The sequence below is a fragment of the Oncorhynchus mykiss genome, chromosome 13, assembly GCF_013265735.2.
Source record: "Oncorhynchus mykiss isolate Arlee chromosome 13, USDA_OmykA_1.1, whole genome shotgun sequence".
Classification (NCBI taxonomy): Eukaryota; Metazoa; Chordata; class Actinopteri; order Salmoniformes; family Salmonidae; genus Oncorhynchus; species Oncorhynchus mykiss.
In genome coordinates this window covers 4,793,439-4,814,736 of record NC_048577.1, presented here as the reverse complement: position 1 = coordinate 4,814,736, position 21,298 = coordinate 4,793,439, and the positions used below count along the sequence as shown (strand labels likewise).

General features: G+C 43.8%; 2 protein-coding genes and 1 long non-coding RNA gene across 4 annotated transcripts in view; 2 read left to right on the top strand and 1 right to left on the bottom strand.

Moving 5' to 3' along the window:
* Positions 1-2,169: 2,169 nt before the first annotated feature.
* Positions 2,170-6,313, bottom strand: LOC110493398. Of its 2 annotated transcripts, XR_005035414.1 has the most exons (4): positions 5,953-6,313; positions 3,211-3,295; positions 2,576-3,117; positions 2,170-2,544 (listed from the first exon to the last, which is right to left on the bottom strand). It is a non-coding gene; the product is annotated as an uncharacterized LOC110493398 (long non-coding RNA). The 2 variants fall into 2 exon arrangements; XR_002469129.2 differs by having other exon boundaries at positions 2,170-3,117.
* Positions 6,314-7,113: 800 nt separating this feature from the next.
* Positions 7,114-16,978, top strand: LOC110493400 (histone chaperone asf1b-B). Its single transcript, XM_036939921.1, has 4 exons — positions 7,114-7,641; positions 13,176-13,291; positions 13,470-13,646; positions 15,361-16,978. Exons 1-4 carry the CDS (start codon positions 7,533-7,535, stop codon positions 15,565-15,567), a joined length of 609 nt encoding a protein of 202 aa, XP_036795816.1. The 5' UTR covers positions 7,114-7,532; the 3' UTR covers positions 15,568-16,978.
* Positions 16,979-18,182: 1,204 nt separating this feature from the next.
* LOC118936519 (cAMP-dependent protein kinase catalytic subunit alpha-like) overlaps positions 18,183-21,298 on the top strand; it is a 25,876-nt gene continuing 22,760 nt past the window's right edge. Inside the window, exon 1 of the mRNA XM_036939919.1 lies at positions 18,183-18,946. Coding sequence (XP_036795814.1) covers positions 18,901-18,946 — 46 coding nt within the window. The 5' untranslated portion in view covers positions 18,183-18,900. The remainder of the gene's footprint in view (positions 18,947-21,298) is intronic.

Here is a 21,298-nt window from a genome sequence, read left to right as displayed (position 1 = left end):
GAGAGAGAAGGAGTGGAGAGAGGAGGGAAGGAGAGAGGAGGGAAGGAGAGAGGAGGGAAGGGGAGAGAAGGAATGGATAGAAGAGGGAAGGAGAGAGGAAGAGATGGAAAGGGGGTTGGTGGAGGCAGAGGAGCTTAAAGAGAGGAAAGAGGTTGGGATGGAGAGATGGAATGTTCTGAGGCAAGGAGGGCAGGATGATCAACAGATGGAGGAGAGGAAGAGGGATGAAGACATCACTATGGAGCCAGAGATTCAGTCTGAATGTGTGGGTGAGAAGGGGAAGGGGAAAGAAGTGGAGGGAGAGAAAGAGAGAGAGAAGATGCAGAATGACAGAGGTAAAGACCAACAAGAAGAGGAGAACCAGGGGCAGGTGCAGGAGAGAGGCCCCAAGACACCAGGAGAATTACCCAGGAACAGAGGCCCAAGGCCAGGTGCTGAGTCTAGGGCCGGGGCAGTGGAGGACAACCAGGGAGAAGGGGACAGACTCACCCCCAAAACCACTGCTTTTCCTGGGCCTGAGAACGGCACAGCTCCTAAACAACCCCTGGGTCAGCTAGAAAGAGAAGAAAAGGGGGAGGAAATAGAGGTGGGACCCACACCCCTTTCTCCCAGTGCTCTATCTGCTGTAGCACGGTTCCAGTCACCAGCCTCCGTGCAAACCCTCCATGGGAAGGCCCAGACCAGGGGCTCGCCTAAACCCAGTAAGCCCAGCAACACACCTCGGACCTGGGACACTATACAGAAGAGCTGCCCTCAGGAACCCAACAACACCCAGGTCTCACCGAATGACAGAGCTGGACCTGGCATAGCCACCCCTGTCCTGACTACGCCTATAAATAACCAATTAGAACCAGGGGGGAACACCACTGCGCAGGAAGACCCGCTCCCTGTCAAGGTGTCTGAGCTGAAGAAGAGATTTGAAGCTTGATGACTGGTGCAGGACTGTTTGAGTGGCGCAAAGCTCAGCCAATGATTTTGCAGTTTTCAAAGACTGTGGGACTTGATGAGTCAGAGAAGAAATGGGGATGGGAAGTGAAACTCAGGAACATGAAGTTCTCTGAATGTTGCAAGTAGAAATAGAATGAATAGAATTGACAATCCCATATTCTAACCGACAGACAGTAATTCCGGTTCTACACCATACACTTCTATCTGAACATTCTGTAACGTTCTTATACAGGTCTATGATGTAATGCATAAAGGCCAGAAGTTTTTCCCAGGGTGTATTCACTTGGACGCAAACGGAACCGAACGAGATATATTGCAATATTTCCAATAGAAACTCTCAATTTTGTAGGAAAATATTTTCAGTTTGGATTAAACGGTTACCATTGCAAAACGTTTTGATACAACGCTAAACATTTAGCTACATTGTGCGACTATTGAATATCAGTTGTGGAAAAAGTACCAAATTGTCATACTTGAGTAAAAGTAAAAGATACCTTAATAGAAAATGACTCAGGCAAAAGTGAAAATCACCCAGTAAAATACTACTTGAGTAAAAGTCTAAAAGTATTTATTTTTAAATAAAGTATTAAAAGTCAATGTAATTGAAAAAATGTACTTACGCATAAAAAGTAAAAGTACAAATAATTTAAAATTCCTTGTAAACCAGCAAACCAGACGGCACCATTTTCTGTTTTAAAATATATTTATATTTCCAGATAGCCAGGGGAACACTCAGACATAATTTACAAGTCGGCAAGATCCGGTAGTAGGGATGAACAAGGACGTCCTCTTGATAAGCGCGTGAATTGGACCATTTTCCTGTCAGAATGTAACAAGTACGTTTGGGTGTCAGGGAAAAAATGTACGGAGTAAAAAGTACATTATTTTCTTAAAGAATGTAGTGAAGTAAAAGTTGTCAAAAATAGTAAAGTAATGTTTTGATACCAAAAAAAAAAACTTAAGTAAAAATACTTTCAAGTAGTTTACACCACTGTTGAATACACCACTGATCATGTCACATGACATTCAGGAACCAGTTCTGTCCAATCCCTCTGACTGATGTCGCTGGTTGTATTGTCTGTAGATGACCAGCAGGTGGCGCTTGTGGAACATGAACACATCAACTCAATGCACTGAATACACACTTGAAGATTTTTTTACTAAATCAAATATTCTTCTCCAGGATGATATTAAACTGAATAAATGGAAGTTTTATACTTTTTGAGAGGAGTTTTATTGTTCTCACATGGATAATATCATCAGAAGTGCATTAGAAATCATTCATAGTGTCTTTACCATTCTTCTCTTCATTTTCAAGATATAAAAAACACACACACTAATGCTTTATACACGGGATACACTTAAATCATAGTTTGTACACATGTAACAGTATAACTGCCACAATAAAGAGACATTTTGCAACAACTAGTCCACCTACAGGTAAACATGTCAACAACTAGTCCACCTACAGGTAAACAACTAGTCCACCTACAGGTCAACAACTAGTCCACCTACAGGTAAACATGTCAACAACTAGTCCACCTACAGGTAAACAACTAGTCCACCTACAGGTAAACATGTCAACAACTAGTCCACCTAAAGGTAAACATGTCAACAAATAGTCCACCTACAGGTAAACAACACACCCCTGACAGGGCATTCAGCATTCACCGGTTGACACACTGATGTCAACATCAGCACAGTTGGAGAAACTGGAGAGGACATCGCACATCCACCAGGCATGTTCAGGCATATTTAACAAGACACTTCATCTACAAATAACTTTACACAACACAATACATAATTACTAATAACCCATTCTGGCTTCATGTACAGGGTAGAGGAGAGTGAGGCAATGGTAGTGAGAGAGAGAGGGAGGAAAAGAGAGTTTGTGTGTGTGTGTAGCGTCCAGGCTAGAGTGCAGGTATCAGATGAGTCTCTCCTCCTTGGGCAGGGGCAGGCCTGGTCTCTCAGCCCCCCGTGGTCCTGTCTGTTTGCTCTCCTCCGCACTGGGCCGATACATTCCCTCCATCCTTCTCTTCTTCCTGATCACACAGCCCATCAGGACCAGGGCCAGGCACAGCAGTAAGGTCAGGCCTGGGACTAACACAGACCACAACCCCCACGGTGGCCTTGGTAACGACAACACCATTTTCATGACGACGGGCCCTGAGTCAGAGAGAGAGGAGGGGGATGAGAGAGAGAAGCAGGTACACAGGCAGACAGATACACAGACCATAGGTAGACAGATGTCTCACTCACCTGAGGGTTAGAGGTGACACTGCTGGTCTCTGCTCTCACATCTGGACCAATGGGGACACAGCAGCCAGACTGACGGTGCCTGTCTCTAGAGAGAGAGTGTTGGAGAGCATCCATGAGCCAGGCCAGATCAGTGAATTCAGCCCCTTTGAGGCAGTTTATCTGTCTGTCCAAGTCTACGGAACACATCAGCATAGAAACTATGGCTGTGTTCGAGAGCATCCAAACCGCAATGTGTCATGGGTAAATTCTGACCGATCTACAAATAATATTGAGTAGTTATTTGTGATCCAAGGTGATTTGTAGATCGGTCAGTCTCGACAGTCGGCTGCAATGTCAAACGGGTCCAGAGACAGTCTGAAGCAACGTCTCTAAACCTGGTCCAGAGACTAGAGGTCGACTGATTAATCGGAATGGTCGATTAATTGGGACCGATTTCAAGGTTTCATAACAATCGGTAATCGGCATTTTTAGACGCCAATTATGGCCGATTACATTACATTCCACGAGGAGCCTGCATGGCAGGCTGACCACCTGTTACGCGAGGGCAGCAAGGAGCCAAGGTAAGTTGCTAGCTCGCATTAAACTATCTTAACATAAAATCACTAGTTAACTACACATGGTTGATGATATTACTAGTTTATCTAGCTTGTCCTTCGTTGCATGTAATCGATGCGGTGCCTGTTAATTTATCAATTGAATCACAGCCTACCTCATCAAACGGGTGATGATTTATTAACAAGAGCATTTGCGGAAAAAAAAGCTCTGTCGTTGCACCAATGTACCGAACCATGAACATCAACGCCTTTCTTAAAATCAATACACAAGTACATATTTTTTAAACCTGCATATTTAGTTAATATTGCCTGCTAACATTAATTTATTTTAACTATGGAAATTGTGTCACTTCTCTTGCGTTCTGTGCAAGCAGAGTCAGGGTACATGCAGCAGTTTGGGCCGCCTGGCTCGTTGTGAACTGTATGAAGTCCATTTATTCCTAACAAAGACTAATTAATTTGCCAGAATTTTACATAATTATGACATAACATTGAAGGTTGTGCAATGTAACATTATTATTTACACTTAGGGATGCCACCCGTTAGATAAAATACGGAACGGTTCCGTATTTCACTGAAAGAATAAACGTTTTGTTTTCGAAATGATAATGTCCGGATTTGACCATATTAATGACTTAAGGCTCGCATTTCTGTGTGTTTATTATATTATAATTAAGTCTATGATTTGATAGAGCAGTCTGACTGAGCGATGGTAGGCACCAGCAGGCTCGTAAGCATTCATTCTAACAGCACTTTCCTGCATTTGCCAGCAGCTCGTCGCTGTGCTTCAAGCATTGCGCTGTTTATGACTTCAAGCCTATCAACTCCCCATTATTTATTTGAGATCAAATTGATTTTATTTATGTATTATATTAAGTTAAAAAAAAAAAAAAAAAAAAGTGTCCATTCAGTATTGTTGTAATTGTCTTCATTACAAATAAAAAAATAAAAAGGCTTTTTGTGTCTCTCAACTGGGTCCAGAGACAGTCTAAAACAGTGTCTCTAAACCTGGTCCAGAGACAGTCTAAAACAGTGTCTCTAAACCTGGTCCAGAGACAGTCTAAAACAGTGTCTCTAAACCTGGTCCAGAGACAGTCTAAAACAGTGTCTCTAAACCTGGTCCAGAGACAGTCTAAAACAGTGTCTCTAAACCTGGTCCAGAGACAGTCTAAAACAGTGTCTCTAAACCTGGTCCAGAGACAGTCTAAAACAGTGTCTCTAAACCTGGTCCAGAGACAGTCTAAAACAGAGTCTCTAAACCTGGTCAACAGACAGTCTAAAACAGTGTCTCTCTCACCCTATTCCTTTTACACTTGACGACTATTGACCAGGGCCCATATTCCACAAGATAAGGGTCAGTGTGTATATAATAGGGTGTGGACCCAGGTCAACAGTAGTAGACTACAAATAATAATACGGGTGCCATTTGGGACACAACCCCCTTCAGAGATGAAACAACACAAACCCAGGGTTGGAGAGTCTGAACATTCCTAGCGGTGAGATCGTTAATGATATACTCTGGGTAAACAATAGTACACGGATCAACACTACACTGAAACCACGAGTTGCACAACATACAGGAAACGCAACGTATTTACTTTACTGTCCAAACAACCATTCCTAAACAACCACCGTGTGACTAGAATCCGAATACGGAATAATGAAAGACATTTGAATATTGAAGCGCTCATATTATCAAGTTGAAGCAACTAATAAACGCTAGGACTAGACCCATTTAAAAACGACCGATTATTGATGCTTTATTTTAAAATCTGCTCAAATTGCAAATAACCATTCCAATGTGCCTGTCAAAGTAACTATTATAACTAAACAAATATTTGAATTCAGAGCGAAACCCAGCCACATACACACGTCATTTCAAAGCGCCGATAGAAGGAATGTCTGCCCAGCTGTTGGAATGCGACCGAGCCCGCTACACCTGTTTTCAGGTGCATCAATTCTAACGCGTTGCTGTTACAAAGAAATAAAACCAACCCAGAACGGTCTAAAACACGGCTTTCAGCATTCGAAGCCTATCAAGCTAAGGTTCCACTGCTAAAACTAGCTCTGGCCTACTTTAACTACTTGTCAATAACACCTGTGCCGACTCTATCAAGTATGCACTACTATACGGACCTATCAAACAACACAGGCGATTGTTTAATTTAGGTGTTTTCCATGGACTTACCTGTTGATTACAATGAGCTATTTTCCGAAGTCAATGGGCGGTATGAAATAGTAGTCCTCTTGCTGTAGACTAACGATGTCTTAGGGCTACTTGGGAGATTTCTCGACGATCTTTAAAACTCCATTCACACGGTGCCAGCCCGGTAACTTCTCTACCACGCTCACCATAGCGTACCTGTCCATATGCAGATGAGGACAGTTGTCACATGTACCGCAAGAGCCAATCAGTACCTAGGACTACTACCAAACGATCGCCTTTCTCTGTCTCTGTCTCACTTGCTCATACACACACACACCGTTGTGGAGAATACAAAAAACAGGCCTTCTGTAGTCTACATCTTTAGCAAATAGTGTAAAACAGTGTCAGGGGGCTCTGGTCAAACGTAGTGAATTGTCTGAGTAATAGGGCGTTGACTAAAGGTAGACACCGTCTGTGAGTTCTATGCCGTTGCATAACTCATTGTAGCCTAATACAGAGCTATGGACTGGAGGGGAGTTTTAACATTTAGGATTCGGAATATAGTCTGTTAGAAACTGACCAGTCAATTCTGTACACAGTGACTGTCTGCCGATTCAGCTGTATGTTCAGCTGTATGTATTGTTATGAAACAGGCAGGGAGTGGCGGCTCGGACAGTCCATTTTCTGGCCCCAAGCCCAGCGCGCCATCGATTGTGCAACAAAAGTCTGCTCAAGTGGCAGAGTCGATATCAGCGTTTATAAACCAGGGTTGCTACAATATACAGACAGACAGGTGGAGAGCGGCTCGGCCGGGACAGAGCAAACGGAACGTTATCAGACACCTGGAAACCATGTATTTGATACCGTTCCACTTATTCCTCTCCAGCCATTACCGCCAGCCCGTTCTCCCCGATTAAGGTGCCACCAACCCCCTGTGACACACACACACACAAAATGTTCTTTATTTAAGTCACAATCCTGAGTTTGTGTTTCAGCAGAGTGCAACATCATCAGCTAATATACATTAATCACATGTAAAGTTTATCTCTCCTCTAGTCATTGTTTAGTCATCTTGTTAATTGTGCAGCGTTTATGCTGCTAGTACTGGAGGCCTACTTTCTGCAAAATCTTAATCTGAACAATTCCCTCCCGTCACTAGATGGCAGTGTAAAGTTTATTGTTCAACCATCCTCAGTTCTACAGCCGGAAGAGAGAAGAAGAAACGCTGCTGGATTTCGTGACGTTACGAGAACCATTTCCGAACACACTGGCGGGAGTGTGAATGTTATCCTCTAGCTACAAAATAACCGAGAACTTCAAACAAAACACCTGCCAAAGCAAGCTTTTGTTTAATTTATTTTGAAAACGAATCTAGCGCCAAGCAGGTGTTATATTGCAAGCAATTGAAATTGACTAAGTTTGCAGGAGAGAAGACGGTAACAACCATCAGAAGACGCCACACACGTCTCTTTCTTTAGTCAAAGAGACTGAATTGTTTAACGTTGGCTAGTTTACTATTTTCCGTCCTGCCTTTATCTGCAACGTTAAGGGAGATAAACGAGCTAAATTCGACTAATTTTCTAATTATTAATCTGCTACGCTTTCAAGACTACTGAAAATAAATGGCTAAAGTTCAAGTGTTGAATGTCGCTGTGCTGGACAACCCAAGTCCTTTTGGGAATCCGTTTCAGTTCGAGATTACATTCGAGTGCATGGAGGATTTACCGGAGGGTGAGTGGTGACGTTATTCAGTTGCTAACTTCTTTTTTTGGTCAAATCTAGCAAACGTATGTAGATTACTAACTATAGTATTATTGTGTAATTATAATGTAGCTAACCGTTGCCTCTTAGGTGCAACAACAGTTTGCTTACATGTATCTTTCAAGTAACTTTACACGTATATGTTTATAGCTAACTACTTAGATCAATTCAAATATGTTGGTATTGTTTGAGAAAATTAGCTATTTGTGTTGACACTGCATCAGAATTTGGCGCCCGCGCGTATTGTTCATGTTTCCGGTCCTTCTCTGACGTCTGGGTGGCCTCGAGCCGATTGGTGCGTTAACGGATTACATTGTCAGACCGTGGAACTATTTACGAATAAATTGCGGGAAAAACATATCTCTTGTCCTAAGTTAGTTTTATAACCGATAAATAGCTATTTCCACTAATGAGAATAAACCTATCCTTCCCGCATTAAAGTGGAGGTGGTGGGACCACACTTGATGAGTGGTTGTTTCTGAAATAGCAGCCTATTCTCTTTATATAGTGAGCTTTATGGGACCTGGTCAGAAATAGTGCACTAGTGAATAAATGGGTTTTAAAGTAAAGGAAGTAAACTTCCTAAATTAAAATCGAATTGTATTTGTCACATTTGCCCGGCTCGGAACGTTGTGACCCCGGCTCGGAACGTTGTGTGACCCCGGCTCGGAACGTTGTGTGACCCGGGCTCGGAACGTTGTGTGACCCCGGCTCGGAACGTTGTGTGACCCGGGCTCGGAACGTTGTGTGACCCGGGCTCGGAACATTGGGTTATTTTCTTCCCAGCAACACCTTTAGGTCTCCCTTCCAGGTAATCTCCTGGATGTTTAGACTGTTGGAGCTTTTAAAGCTTTCAGACTCCTCATTTTTGGCTTATATATATTATGCATTTTTGTATAATGAAAAGCATTTAACCATTTAATTAAATGTATTATTAGACTTACTTATGGGCCATTTCCCAGCAATGCAGTTAAAAAGTAAGAACAATTTCCAAAAAAGGAAACAGTAGCACAATTAAATATAACATAACAAGACTATACACTAGGAGTATCGGTACCGAGTCAATGTACAGGGTTACAAGGTCATTTAGGTCATATGTACATGTAGGTAGGGGTAAAAGTGACAAAGCAATTAGAATAGATAATAAACAGAGTGTGTGTGTGTATTGGAGTGTCAGTGTAGCGTGTGTATTGGAGTGTCAGTGTAGCGTGTGTATTGGAGTGTCAGTGTAGCGTGTGTGTTGGAGTGTCAGTGTAGCGTGTGTATTGGCGTGTCAGTGTAGCGTGTGTATTGGCGTGTCAGTGTAGCGTGTGTATTGGCGTGTCAGTGTAGCGTGTGTATTGGCGTGTCAGTGTAGCGTGTGTATTGGAGTGTCAGTGTAGTGTGTGTGTTGGAGTGTCAGTGTAGCGTGTGTATTGGAGTGTCAGTGTAGCGTGTGTGTATTGGTAGAGTCCATTGAGTGTGCATAGAGCCGGTGTAAGAGTCTGTTTCCATTAAAAAGGGGGTGAATGTAAATATTCAGGGTAGCCATCTGATTAACTGTTCAGCAATCTTATTGCTCAGGGGTAGAAGCTGTTAAGGTGCCTTTTGGATCTAGACTTGGAGCTCCGGTACCACTTGCCATGCGGTAGCAGAGAGAACTGGGTGGCTGGAGTCTTTGACAATTTTTAGGGGCCTTTGACACCGCCTGGTATAGTAGGGGCGGCAGGGTAGCCTAGTGGTTAGAGCGTTGGGCGAAAGGTTGCAAGTTCAAATTCCCGAACTGACAAGGTACAAATCTGTCATTCTCCCCTGACTTGCCTAGTTAAATAAAGGTAAAATAAATAAATAAATAGAGGTCCTGGATGGCAGTGAATTCGGGCCCCAGTGATGTACTGCGCCACACGCACCACCCTCTGGAGCGCCTTGCGGCCGGATGCCAAGCAGCTGCCGTACCAAGCGGAGACGCAGCCAGTCAAGATGCTCTCAATGGTGCAGCTGTAGAACATTTAGAGCAGGGGTGTCAAAGTCAAATGGACGGAGGGCCAAATAAAAAAATCAGCTACAAGACGAGGGCCGGACTGTTCGAATGTTCATTGAAAAATTTTTAAATGACGCATATAGTCTAGTGAACCTAATTGAACCTACTGAAAACCTAACAAATATATTACAATATGATCAGATAAATAAAGCAATATTTTCTTATGGCTCTGTCAGTAATCTTTAATTTTCAACAGACACAAAAGACAAATTTCCTTTATATAAATATCCCCATAACATGAACATTAAATGAAAGAAACCGGTATTCAAGGCACCATCAGTAGACTATATTTTCTATTTTAGCAAAAGTGGGCTAAATTTACTTCAAAGAAAAAACAATAATAGCAATTTTCTATCATCCACTCAACTGAAATATTTTTAAAATATAATTGGATTGAAATACAAAAAAATAAAGTGCAAAAATCTATTAATCAAAAACAACACTTTGTTTAAGGAGAAGTAACATGCAGTGAAAACAAATATTAAATTTTAACTTTTAAACTTGAACTGAGTAAAAACTCTAAATATGTGATTGCACAGTAATGTTCACTTGTTTGAGGTTGAGGGTGATACTTGGTGGTGTCCCATCTTTTCCACAAGTTCATCAATGTTCGGGGTAAGGCTCTGAGCTGAAGAAATCCTCAGAATTGAGTGGAGGTGTTCAGCAGTAAGTCGACTTCTGTGTGATGTTTTGTTCAGGTTCATCAAAGAAAACAGTTGTTCACACAGGTATGTGCTGCCAAACATAGACAACGTTTGAGCAGCCTGGATGCGCAGCTGGGGCATTGTGCCGGGGAGGAAACGGGCGAACTCCGCAGCACCCACTGCCGCATATTTTGCCCTCAGTGCATCATTGCATTGGAGGTCAATCAACTCCATTTGGAGGTTTGGTGGTGAGCTTTCCACGTCAACAGCAAATGGGTTACCGAGCAGTTCCAACCTGCTTTTTTGTGCTTCAAAGTCAGCAAATCGGCGTCGAAAGTCAGCGGCAAGCATACCTATTTTATCAGCCAACTGTGTGCTCGGGAACGCACTGGTAGAGAGCTTCTCTTTCATGGTCTGGCAGCTGGGAAAGTGGCTCAAATTTTCTTTCCGCATCTGCGTCTCCCACAGAGTCAGTTTGGTTTTAAATGCCTTCACTGTACTGTACATATCAGAGATGACACGATCCCGACCCTGCAGCTGCAAGTTTATTGCATTCAGATGACTCGTAATGTCACACAGAAAAGCCATTTCACACAGAAACATTTCGTCTCGGAGTTGTGTTGTGTCTTTCCCTTTGCTGTCCAAGAACAGACAAATCTCCTCACGAAGCTCGAAACATCTTTGAAGCACCTTTCCCTGGCTTAGCCATCGCACCTCTGTGTGATAAGGCAAATCACCATGCTCCGTTTCTAACTCCGTCAGAAATGCCTTGAACTGGCGGTGATTCAAACCTTTGGCTCTGATAAAGTTAACTGTGCGCGTGATGATGCTCATTACATGCTCCATTTTCAAGGCTTTACCGCACAACGCTTCCTGGTGTATGATACAATGATAAGCTGTCAGCTCACCTGTCGCGTTTTCCTCTTGCATCTTTTCCCGTATCTTCGCCACCAGTCCGCTCCTGTGTCCACACATCGCAGGTGCTCCGTCGGTTGTCAAACCCACGAGTTTTTCCCAAGGCAGCTCCATCTCATTTACACATCTTGACACCTCTTCATACAAATCATGCCCCGTAGTTGTGCCATGCATAGGACGTAAAGCCAAAAACTCCTCTGTCACGCTTAGGTTGGAGTCCACTCCGCGGATGAAAATTGACAACTGGGCAATGTCAGAAATGTCGGTGCTCTCATCCACAGCCAAGGAATATGCAATAAAATCTTTTCCCTTTTTCACAAGCTGCTCTTTTAGATTGATGGACAACTGGTCTACTCTCTCGGCAATGGTGTTTCTGCTCAGACTCACATTTAAAAAGAGTTGCCTTTTTTCTGGGCAAACTTCGTCACAAACTTTAATCATGCAGTTTTTGATGAAATCCCCCTCCGTAAATGGCCGGGCTGATTTAGCGATCTCTTCTGCCAAAATAAAACTGGCCTTGACAGCAGCCTGGCCTTGTGATTTGGCTTTTTTGAACAGAGCCTGTCGAGATTTGAGGCCTCGTTTTAATTCCTCTGCCTTTTGTAGCCTTTGTTCCATGTCCATATTCTTGTTTTTGTCCGCGTGTTTCGTTTCATAATGTCCTCTCAGATTATACTCTTTCAGTACCGCCACACTTTCTCCACACAGAAGACACACAGGTTTTCCAGCTACCTTCGTGAACATATACTCCGACTCCCACCTTGTTTGAAACCCCCGGTTCTCAGTATCCACCTTCCGTTTTGCCATTTTTGATGGGTATCTGAAAGTTAATTTTACTGTGATGCTGACGACTGCTGTGCCAATAAATATTGAAATGAAGCAGCCTACTGCTCGGTGCGTCACCTTTGCATTGTGGGAAATGTAGTATTGGTGCGTGTAAAAGATCTGCGGGCTGCCGGCTTGCTGCGGGCCGGTTCTAATAATAAATCAAGATCATCCCAGGGGCCGTAAAAAACCTTCTTGCGGGCCGGATGTGGCCCGCGGGCCTTGACTCTGACATATGTGATTTAGAGGATCTGAGGACCCATGCCAAATCTCTTCAGCGTCCTGAGGGGGAAGTGGCTTTGTCGTGCCCTCTTCACAACTGTGTTGGTGTGTTTGGACCATGATAGGTCCTTAGTGATGTGGACACAGAGGAACTTGAAGCGTTTCCTGTAGTCCACAATCATCTCCTTTGTCTTGCTGACGTTGAGGGAGAGGTTGTTGTCCTGGCACCACACTGCCAGGTCTTTAACCTCCTCCCTATAGGTCGTCTCGTCGTTGGTGTCAGGCCTACCACCGTCGTGTCGCTAGGAAACTTAATGATGGTGTTGGGAGTCGTGTAAGGTCATGGGTGAACAGGGAGTACAGGAGGGGACTGAGCACGCACCCCTGAGGGGCCCCCGTGTTGAGGATCAGCGTGGCAAATGTGTTGTTACCTACCCTCACCACCGTCAGGAAGTCCAGTTGCAGAGGGAGATGTTTAGTCCCAGGGTCCTTAGCTTAGTGATGAGCTTTGAGGGCACTATGTTGTTGAACACTGAGCTGTAGTCAATGAATAGCATTCTCACATAGGTGTTCCTTTTGTCCAGGTGGGAAAGGGGAATGTAGAGTGTGATAGAGATTGCGTCATCTGTGGCTCTGTTGGGGCGGTATGTGAATTGGAGTCGGTCCAGGGTTTCTGGCATGATGGTGTTGATATGAGCCATGACCATTTTTTTTTTTAAAGCACTTCATGGCTATAGATGTGGGTGCTACGGGGCGGTAGTCATTTATGCAGGTTACCTTAGTGTTCTAGGGAACAGGGACTATGGTGGTCTGCTTGAAACATGTATTACAGACTGGGTCAGGGAAGTTAATCTGTGTGTGTGTGTGTGTGTGTTTAGACCTGGAGTGGAAGATCATCTATGTGGGCTCAGCAGAGAGTGAGGAGTATGATCAGACTCTGGACTCAGTTCTGGTCGGACCGGTACCAGCAGGCAGACACATGTTCGTGTTCCAGGTGAGAGACACACTGAGTGACTGACACACGCACGCACCCCTCCCTCTATCTCTTCCTCCTCCTCCCACTTCTCCTTCCTCTCATCATCAGATCATCTCTTTATGTTCCTACCTTCTTCCCACCCTCTTCTTCTCCTCCCTTTCTCCTTCTCATCACCCCATCTCTCTTTCTCCTCCAGGCGGATGCCCCCAACACCGGGCTGATTCCTGAGAGTGATGCTGTGGGGGTAACCGTGGCGCTCATCACCTGCACCTACAACGGACAGGAGTTCATCCGTATCGGTTACTATGTCAACAATGAATACACCGACCCAGAGCTCAGAGAGAACCCACCGGTCAAACCAGACTACACACAGGTAATACACACACCAGACTACACACAGGTAATACACACACCAGACTACACACAGGTAATACACACACCAGACTACACACACACCAGACTACACACAGGTAACTCACACTGATACACACAGGTAACTAACACTGATACACACAGGTAACTAACACTGATACACACAGGTAACTAACACTGATACACACAGGTAACTCACACTGATACACACACACCAGACTACACACAGGTAACTCACACTGATACACACACACACCAGACTACATACAGGTAACTCACACTGATACACACACACCAGACTACACACAGGTAACTCACACTGATACACACACACCAGACTACATACAGGTAACTCACACTGATACACACACACCAGACTGCACACAGGTAACTCACACTGATACACACACACACACCAGACTGCACATAGGTAATACACACTAATATACACACCAGACTACACACAGGTAATACGCACTCTCACACACACACACACACACACACACCAGACTATACACAGGTTATACACACTAATGCACACACACACACACACACCAGACTGCACATAGGTAATACACACTAATATACACACCAGACTACACACAGGTAATACACACACACACACACCAGACTACACACAGGTAATACGCACTAATACACACACACACCAGACTATACACAGGTAATACACACACACACACACCAGACTACACACAGGTAATACGCACTAATACACACACACACCAGACTATACACAGGTTATACACACTAATACACACACACACACACACACACACACCAGACTATACACAGGTTATACACACTAATACACACACACACACACACACACACACACACACCAGACTACACACAGGTAATACGCACTAATACACACACACACCAGACTATACACAGGTAATACACACACACACACACCAGACTACACACAGGTAATACGCACTAATACACACACACACCAGACTATACACAGGTTATACACACTAATACACACACACACACACACACACACCAGACTATACACAGGTTATACACACTAATACACACACACACACACACACCAGACTATACACAGGTAATACACACTAATACACACACACACACACCAGACTATACACAGGTAATACACACTAATACACACACACACACACCAGACTATACACAGGTAATACACACACACACACACACCAGACTATACACAGGTAATACACACACACACACACCAGACTATACACAGGTAATACACACTAATACACACACACACACACCAGACTATACACAGGTAATACACACACACACACACACCAGACTATACACAGGTAATACACACACACACACACCAGACTATACACAGGTTATACACACTAATACACACACACACACACACACCAGACTATACACAGGTAATACACACGATGATACACACACACACACACACACACCAGACTATACACAGGTAATACACACGATGATACACACACACACACACCAGACTATACACAGGTAATACACACGATGATACACACACCAAAAAAATCACAAAACATAAAAATCATTGTGATGCAAAACAGGAATTGATTGTTGTAAAGGAATCGACTTCTTGTGAAGGATTCTCACCACAGTTTGAAATCTGAAGTAGACTCTTTGGACTCCCAGCCTTAATTCTGAACCATAACCCTCCCCTCCTCCTCCTCCAGCTGCAGAGGAACATCCTGGCCTCTAACCCCCGTGTGACCCGGTTCCATATCAACTGGGACGGCTGTTCAGACAAGATGGAGGACAGTGAGAACGTAGACCCCTCCCCCAACAGCAGCAGTAGCAGCAGCATGGTGCCCTCCTCCTGTTTAGCTGGCAAGGCGTTACCTGTAGGACTGCTGTCTGGTAACTCGATGGACTGTCTGTAGAACACAGCCACCCCTCCAGCATTGCCTTGCCACGTTCTACTCCAGCAGTCGCCAGCAGTCTTTGGCAGGAAGGTTGAGTCACTTAATATAAACCAGCTGTAGGGTGTACGGTCTCCCTCCTTCACACAGCAACACCTCCCTCTGTCTCCACTGGCACTGGCACCCTATTCCCTCCATAGTGCACTACTTTTTTAAACAGGACCCTCTGCTCCAATGTAGTGCACTATCACAGAACAGGGTGCCATGTCAGACTCCTGATCCAAACAGTCCTGTTGTGTGTCTTCTTGTTTTAAAACCTAACTTCACACCTGGACTGGTTTCCATAGCAACACAGCTAAAGCTCAGGCCCTGCTTCAATACTGTAGAAATGCGTCCCTGTTTCCTTGAGGTGAGCAGGGAACCTGGAAGTGATTTGTATCAGTGGCAACAAGGTGACCACACTATTACTTCCACCTGTACAACCAATCCCCGATCTGGGATTACTTCCACCTGTCCAACCAATCCCTGATCTGGGATTAATTCCACCTGTCCAACCAATCCCTGATCTGGGATTAATTCCACCTGTCCAACCAATCCCCGATCTGGGATTACTTCCACCTGTACAACCAATCCCCGATCTGGGATTAATTCCACCTGTCCAACCAATCCCCGATCTGGGATTACTTCCACCTGTCCAACCAATCCCCGGTCTGCGATTACTTCCACCTGTCCAACCAATCCCCGGTCTGCGATTACTTCCACCTGTCCAACCAATCCCCGGTCTGCGATTACTTCCACCTGTCCAACCAATCCCCGGTCTGGGATTACTTCCACCTGTCCAACCAATCCCCGGTCTGGGATTACTTCCACCTGTCCAACCAATCCCCGATCTGGGATTACTTCCAGGAAGGTAGGCCTCTAGAGGGAGACTGAGTTGTCTCTAGGAAAAAGCCTCACCCTACAGGGTGACTCCAGGACTGTTCATGCCAGGCCTCAATTCCATTTCAATTCAGGAAGTACTCTGTAACTGCACTTCAAATCAAGGCTTTTCAATGAAGAATGTAGAATTGGATGTAGAATTTAAAAGGACTTGATCCCGAACCTGGTCTGTGTCCAAAAATGTCAGTCTGTTCCCTACATAGTGCACTACTTTTGACTAGAGTTGTCCGGGGCCCATAGGGCTGTTGTCAAAAGTAGGGCACTATGTAGGGGATAGGGCACCATTTGGGAGGGAACATGTGTTGTTGTAGTTGGGGGAGGGGTTTGTTTATGTCAGTCATGTGACTGTTGTTACTTTACTGTATATACCTTTGATTCATCAGCACTTAAGAGATGTCATGTTTTTTTGTATTTTGTTTTGCATTGTAATATTTGTAACAATGAAAGTAATAATAATAATAATAAACATTTGTTGTTGTTTTTAAAAGGTGTGTGTGAGAGATAGTGAGTGCTGTGTTATGTTTTCAACTGGAGAGGTTACATCACTGAGAAGGTGAGTGTGGCGAGAAGCAGAGGGGAGATGAGAAGGGGGGTGAGGGGTGGAGAAGGGAGGCTTGCTAGAAGCTGTGAGCCTGACTGCTTCTCTCTCACTGTTTCATTCATAAAATGCAGCAGGAGGAACAGCTTCTCCACCATGTTCACTATGAGACCGTGCAGACTTGCCTCGTGTTGCTAAGCAACTGCATCGGAGGGGGGTGGGGGCTCTGCTCATTCTTATCCCTCTTGAATGAACCAATCAGATCATCATCCCTCTACACCCCCGCCATACCTCCATCCCAATGTGTTCAGTGATCCTGTCTCTCTTCTCCCTCTGCACTGATCTTAGAACAAATGGTGGATAAAATCACTGTGGTAGATATTAAGATTAGTACGTTGTGTTCTTCTCATACCTGTCCAGTACCTTCACCATAGTGCTGAGGAAGGCGAGAGGAGACGTCTGTATGCTGGTCCATCTGTTTGCAACCGCTAAAATTGACCCCGTTTTAAGTTCAACTGTGTCCTTGACAGGGATGTGCTTGCATATATTTCCTATATTCCCAAATATATGTAGGACCACCGATATCCTCTAAAATAATCTATTGGTCCTCACTATAAGACATGATTTATTAGCGTGTGGAGTCAACGTTGATACTGTTACTACAATGTAACAGAAACAGTGGAACAACCCTAGAGATTAAATAGAATGATCACTATCGGAAGAAACTTTCAAATATCTGTATCGTTACTAATCAAATAAACTGTTACATTTTATTGTAAATATATCCCGAGCCAGGGCACGTTTCCTCGTGCGTCGTTCGTTACACAAACAAACTGAATTTGGAAGTCCTGCCGTAGCGCGTTACATTCATTCTGAGCAACATTCCTAAAAATAGCCCTTGCTGCTTGACGTCACTCGGCCAATCACGGATTAGTTGGGAGGGCGGGGGCAACGCGAGGCCATTCCGTCAGACGGCCAATGGTATTTCGCCGAACAGGGCCCGTTCCGTTAGCTCCGCCCACAAGCCTATAGCACTGATTCAATCAGAATACCGCGAAAGGAGCGAATGTGGGCGTGTACATCTTCCAGTAGGAAAATAATCAGTGACGTCACTCAACTGGTTTTTGCAAGTCAAAAGGGCGGAATCTTGGTTTTGTTGACGGACGGTAATGATCCAATCTGAGCACTTTACTAGTTTGACATACTGACAGGTGGCCAATCAGTGTCCTTCACTCCGTTATCAGTCGGGCTGGACTCAGCCAATGGGCTCTATGGATGGGCCTAGATCGTCTGTAGGCTGTAGTCGGTCACTCGGCTTGCTTCACACCGAAAGCTACAGTAGGCTATGTTGATTCTGGTGATTTCCCGACCTCATCGGGTTCGGTAAAACGACATCCTCGGAGCCGGGTTCGGGAAAGGAAAGGGGACTAGGTATCCGGCTCGGAGAGTGGCCACCTTGCACGGTGCGAAAACGGGGTATTTGCGCTGGGAAGAGGCGTGGGGCCTCGATCGGCGGGGGCTGCACGGAGGGACAGGCGAACCGACCGAGTCGGGCTGGATGCGCTGGACTCGGCCCGGAGCGCTGCGGTTCCAGCAAAGCACCATACCACAGCCCAAGACAGAAAGACGGAGACACGGACGTCGCTGTCTTCATTCCGGACTATAACACCATTTATTATTGTTATAACGGTTCTATACTGTAGAGGATATCAGGTGAGCTCACTGACAGTCTAGACTGCAGCTGTCAAGCTATTTCAGTCCGGACCGACTGGTTTTGGGAGAACGAACGGACCGACTGCTGGACTCAGCTGTGACCGGGTCCTGGAGAGTCCAGGGCGGGTTGTGGAGCTCGGATCGCCCGCTGACGGCCTGCCATCATGGGCAACGTGCCCACGGCCAAGAAGGGGAGCGAGATGGAGAGTGGTGGGTGTCATTACGGTGTCGCTCAGAATGATCAGTCTACTTGTCTGTTCACTTCTCTTTAACGGTCTCTCTGGGGGGACACAATGCACCCCTGAAGTGTTTAGGGTATAGGCTACTCAGGATATCCAGTATTCTATGCATGCCTAAAATTGTGTAATACAAAAAAATCGATCAATCATCACATTTATTTTATAAAGTCCTTTTAAGCACAAAGTGCTTTCCAGATACCCAGACTGAAATACCCAAAGAGCAGGAAATACTGAGAGAAATATAGGCATACACGGGCCTACTCATCTATTGGCCTACACGGGCATATTCATCTAATACTTTGTAGCTTACTTCCATATAGCCACATTTGAGCATTCTAGAACATTACAGTTTTAGAACATTACAGTTTTAGAACATTACAGTTCTAGAACATTACACTTTTAGAACATTACAGTTTTAGAACATTACAGTTCTAGAACATTACACTTTTAGAACATTACAGTTTTAGAACATTACAGTTCTAGAACATTACACTTTTAGAACATTACAGTTTTAGAACATTACAGTTTTAGAACATTACAGTTCTAGAACATTACAGTTTTAGAACATTACAGTTTTAGAACATTACAGTTCTGGAACATTACACTTTTAGAACATTACACTTTTAGAACATTACAGTTCTAGAACATTACAGTTTTAGAACATTACAGATCTAGAACATTACACTTTTAGAACATTACAGTTCTAAAACATTACAGTTCTAGAACATTACAGTTTTAGAACATTACAGTTCTAGAACATTACAGTTTTAGAACATTACAGTTCTAGAACATTACAGTTTTAGAACATTACAGTTCTAGAACATTACAGTTTTAGAACATTACAGTTCTAGAACATTACAGTTTTAGAACATTACACTTTTAGAACATTACAGTTCTAGAACATTACAGTTTTAAAACATTACAGTTTTAGAACATTACAGTTTTAGAACATTACAGTTCTAGAACATTACAGTTTTAAAACATTACAGTTCTAGAACATTACAGTTTTAAAACATTACAGTTCTAGAACATTACAGTTTTAAAACATTACAGTTCTAGAACATTACAGTTCTAGAACCTAGATTATCTTGTGAGTAGAGGTATTATTTATGAGTCTGATTGTGGACTATAGCACCGCTAGGTTTATATCTGGTTGATGGATGAAGAAAGTGCCAGGTAGAAACTGAGATTTTAGGCCATAATGTTTATAACGTTTCAATCCCAGATTGGCCCTTTTATATGCCTGATTCCCCCACTGCCTTGAAGATACTACATTTCTAGAAGTCGCCTGATGTATTTGTTCAGCGAACAGTGTTGGAGTTGGATGTTGTCCAGTGTTCCAGACAGGTACAGTATGTTATCACCCAGCAGCACCAGCAGGACAGGGTGGCTTTTTGCAGGCCAGGTGTAAGAATGGCCACATTGCTGTTAGATACCGTTACCAGGCAGCATGTTGGAGGCCCGGGCGCAGGCTGGTGGTGGTGGTGGAGGAGTAGTTAGTAGAGGTGCTGACTAACAGACAGTAGACTGTATGCAGGAAGACAGAGCACTACACCCTTTCTCAAGCTCCCAGTCATTTCCTGTCTCCCTAAAGGACACACTGGGATGCTGAAACATTGGTGCTTTACCCAATCAATGACTAGCAGTGAGACTCTTGTTTTTATAGCCTACAGGGGTAGTTAGGTTTATTATAACAGTTTATAATAGTTAGGTTATAACAGGTTATAATAGTTAGGTTATAACAGTGTAATAGTTAGGTTATAACAGTTTATAATAGCTAGGTTTATAATAACAGTTTATAATAGTTAGGTTATAACAGGATAATAGTTAGGTTATAACAGTTTATAATAGTTAGGTTATAACAGTTTATAATAGTTAGGTTATAATAGGTTATAATAGTTAGGTTATAATAGTTAAGTTATAATAGGATATAATAGTTAGGTTATAACAGTTTATAATAGTTAGGTTATAACAGTTTATAATAGTTAATATAATAGATACTATATAGTGGAGGATACTGTATAGTGGAGGATACTGTGTAGTGGAGGATGCTGCAGAGTGGAGGATACTGTATAGTGGAGGATACTGTATAGTGGAGGATACTGTATAGTGGAGGATACTGTGTGGTGGAGGATACTGCGTAGTGGAGGATACTGCGTAGTGGAGGATACTGTATAATGGAGGATACTGCGTAGTGGAGGATACTGTATAGTGGAGGATACTGTGTGGTGGAGGATACTGTATAGTGGAGGATACTGTATAGTGGAGGATACTGTGTAGTGGAGGATACTGTGTAGTGGAGGATGCTGTATAGTGGAGGATA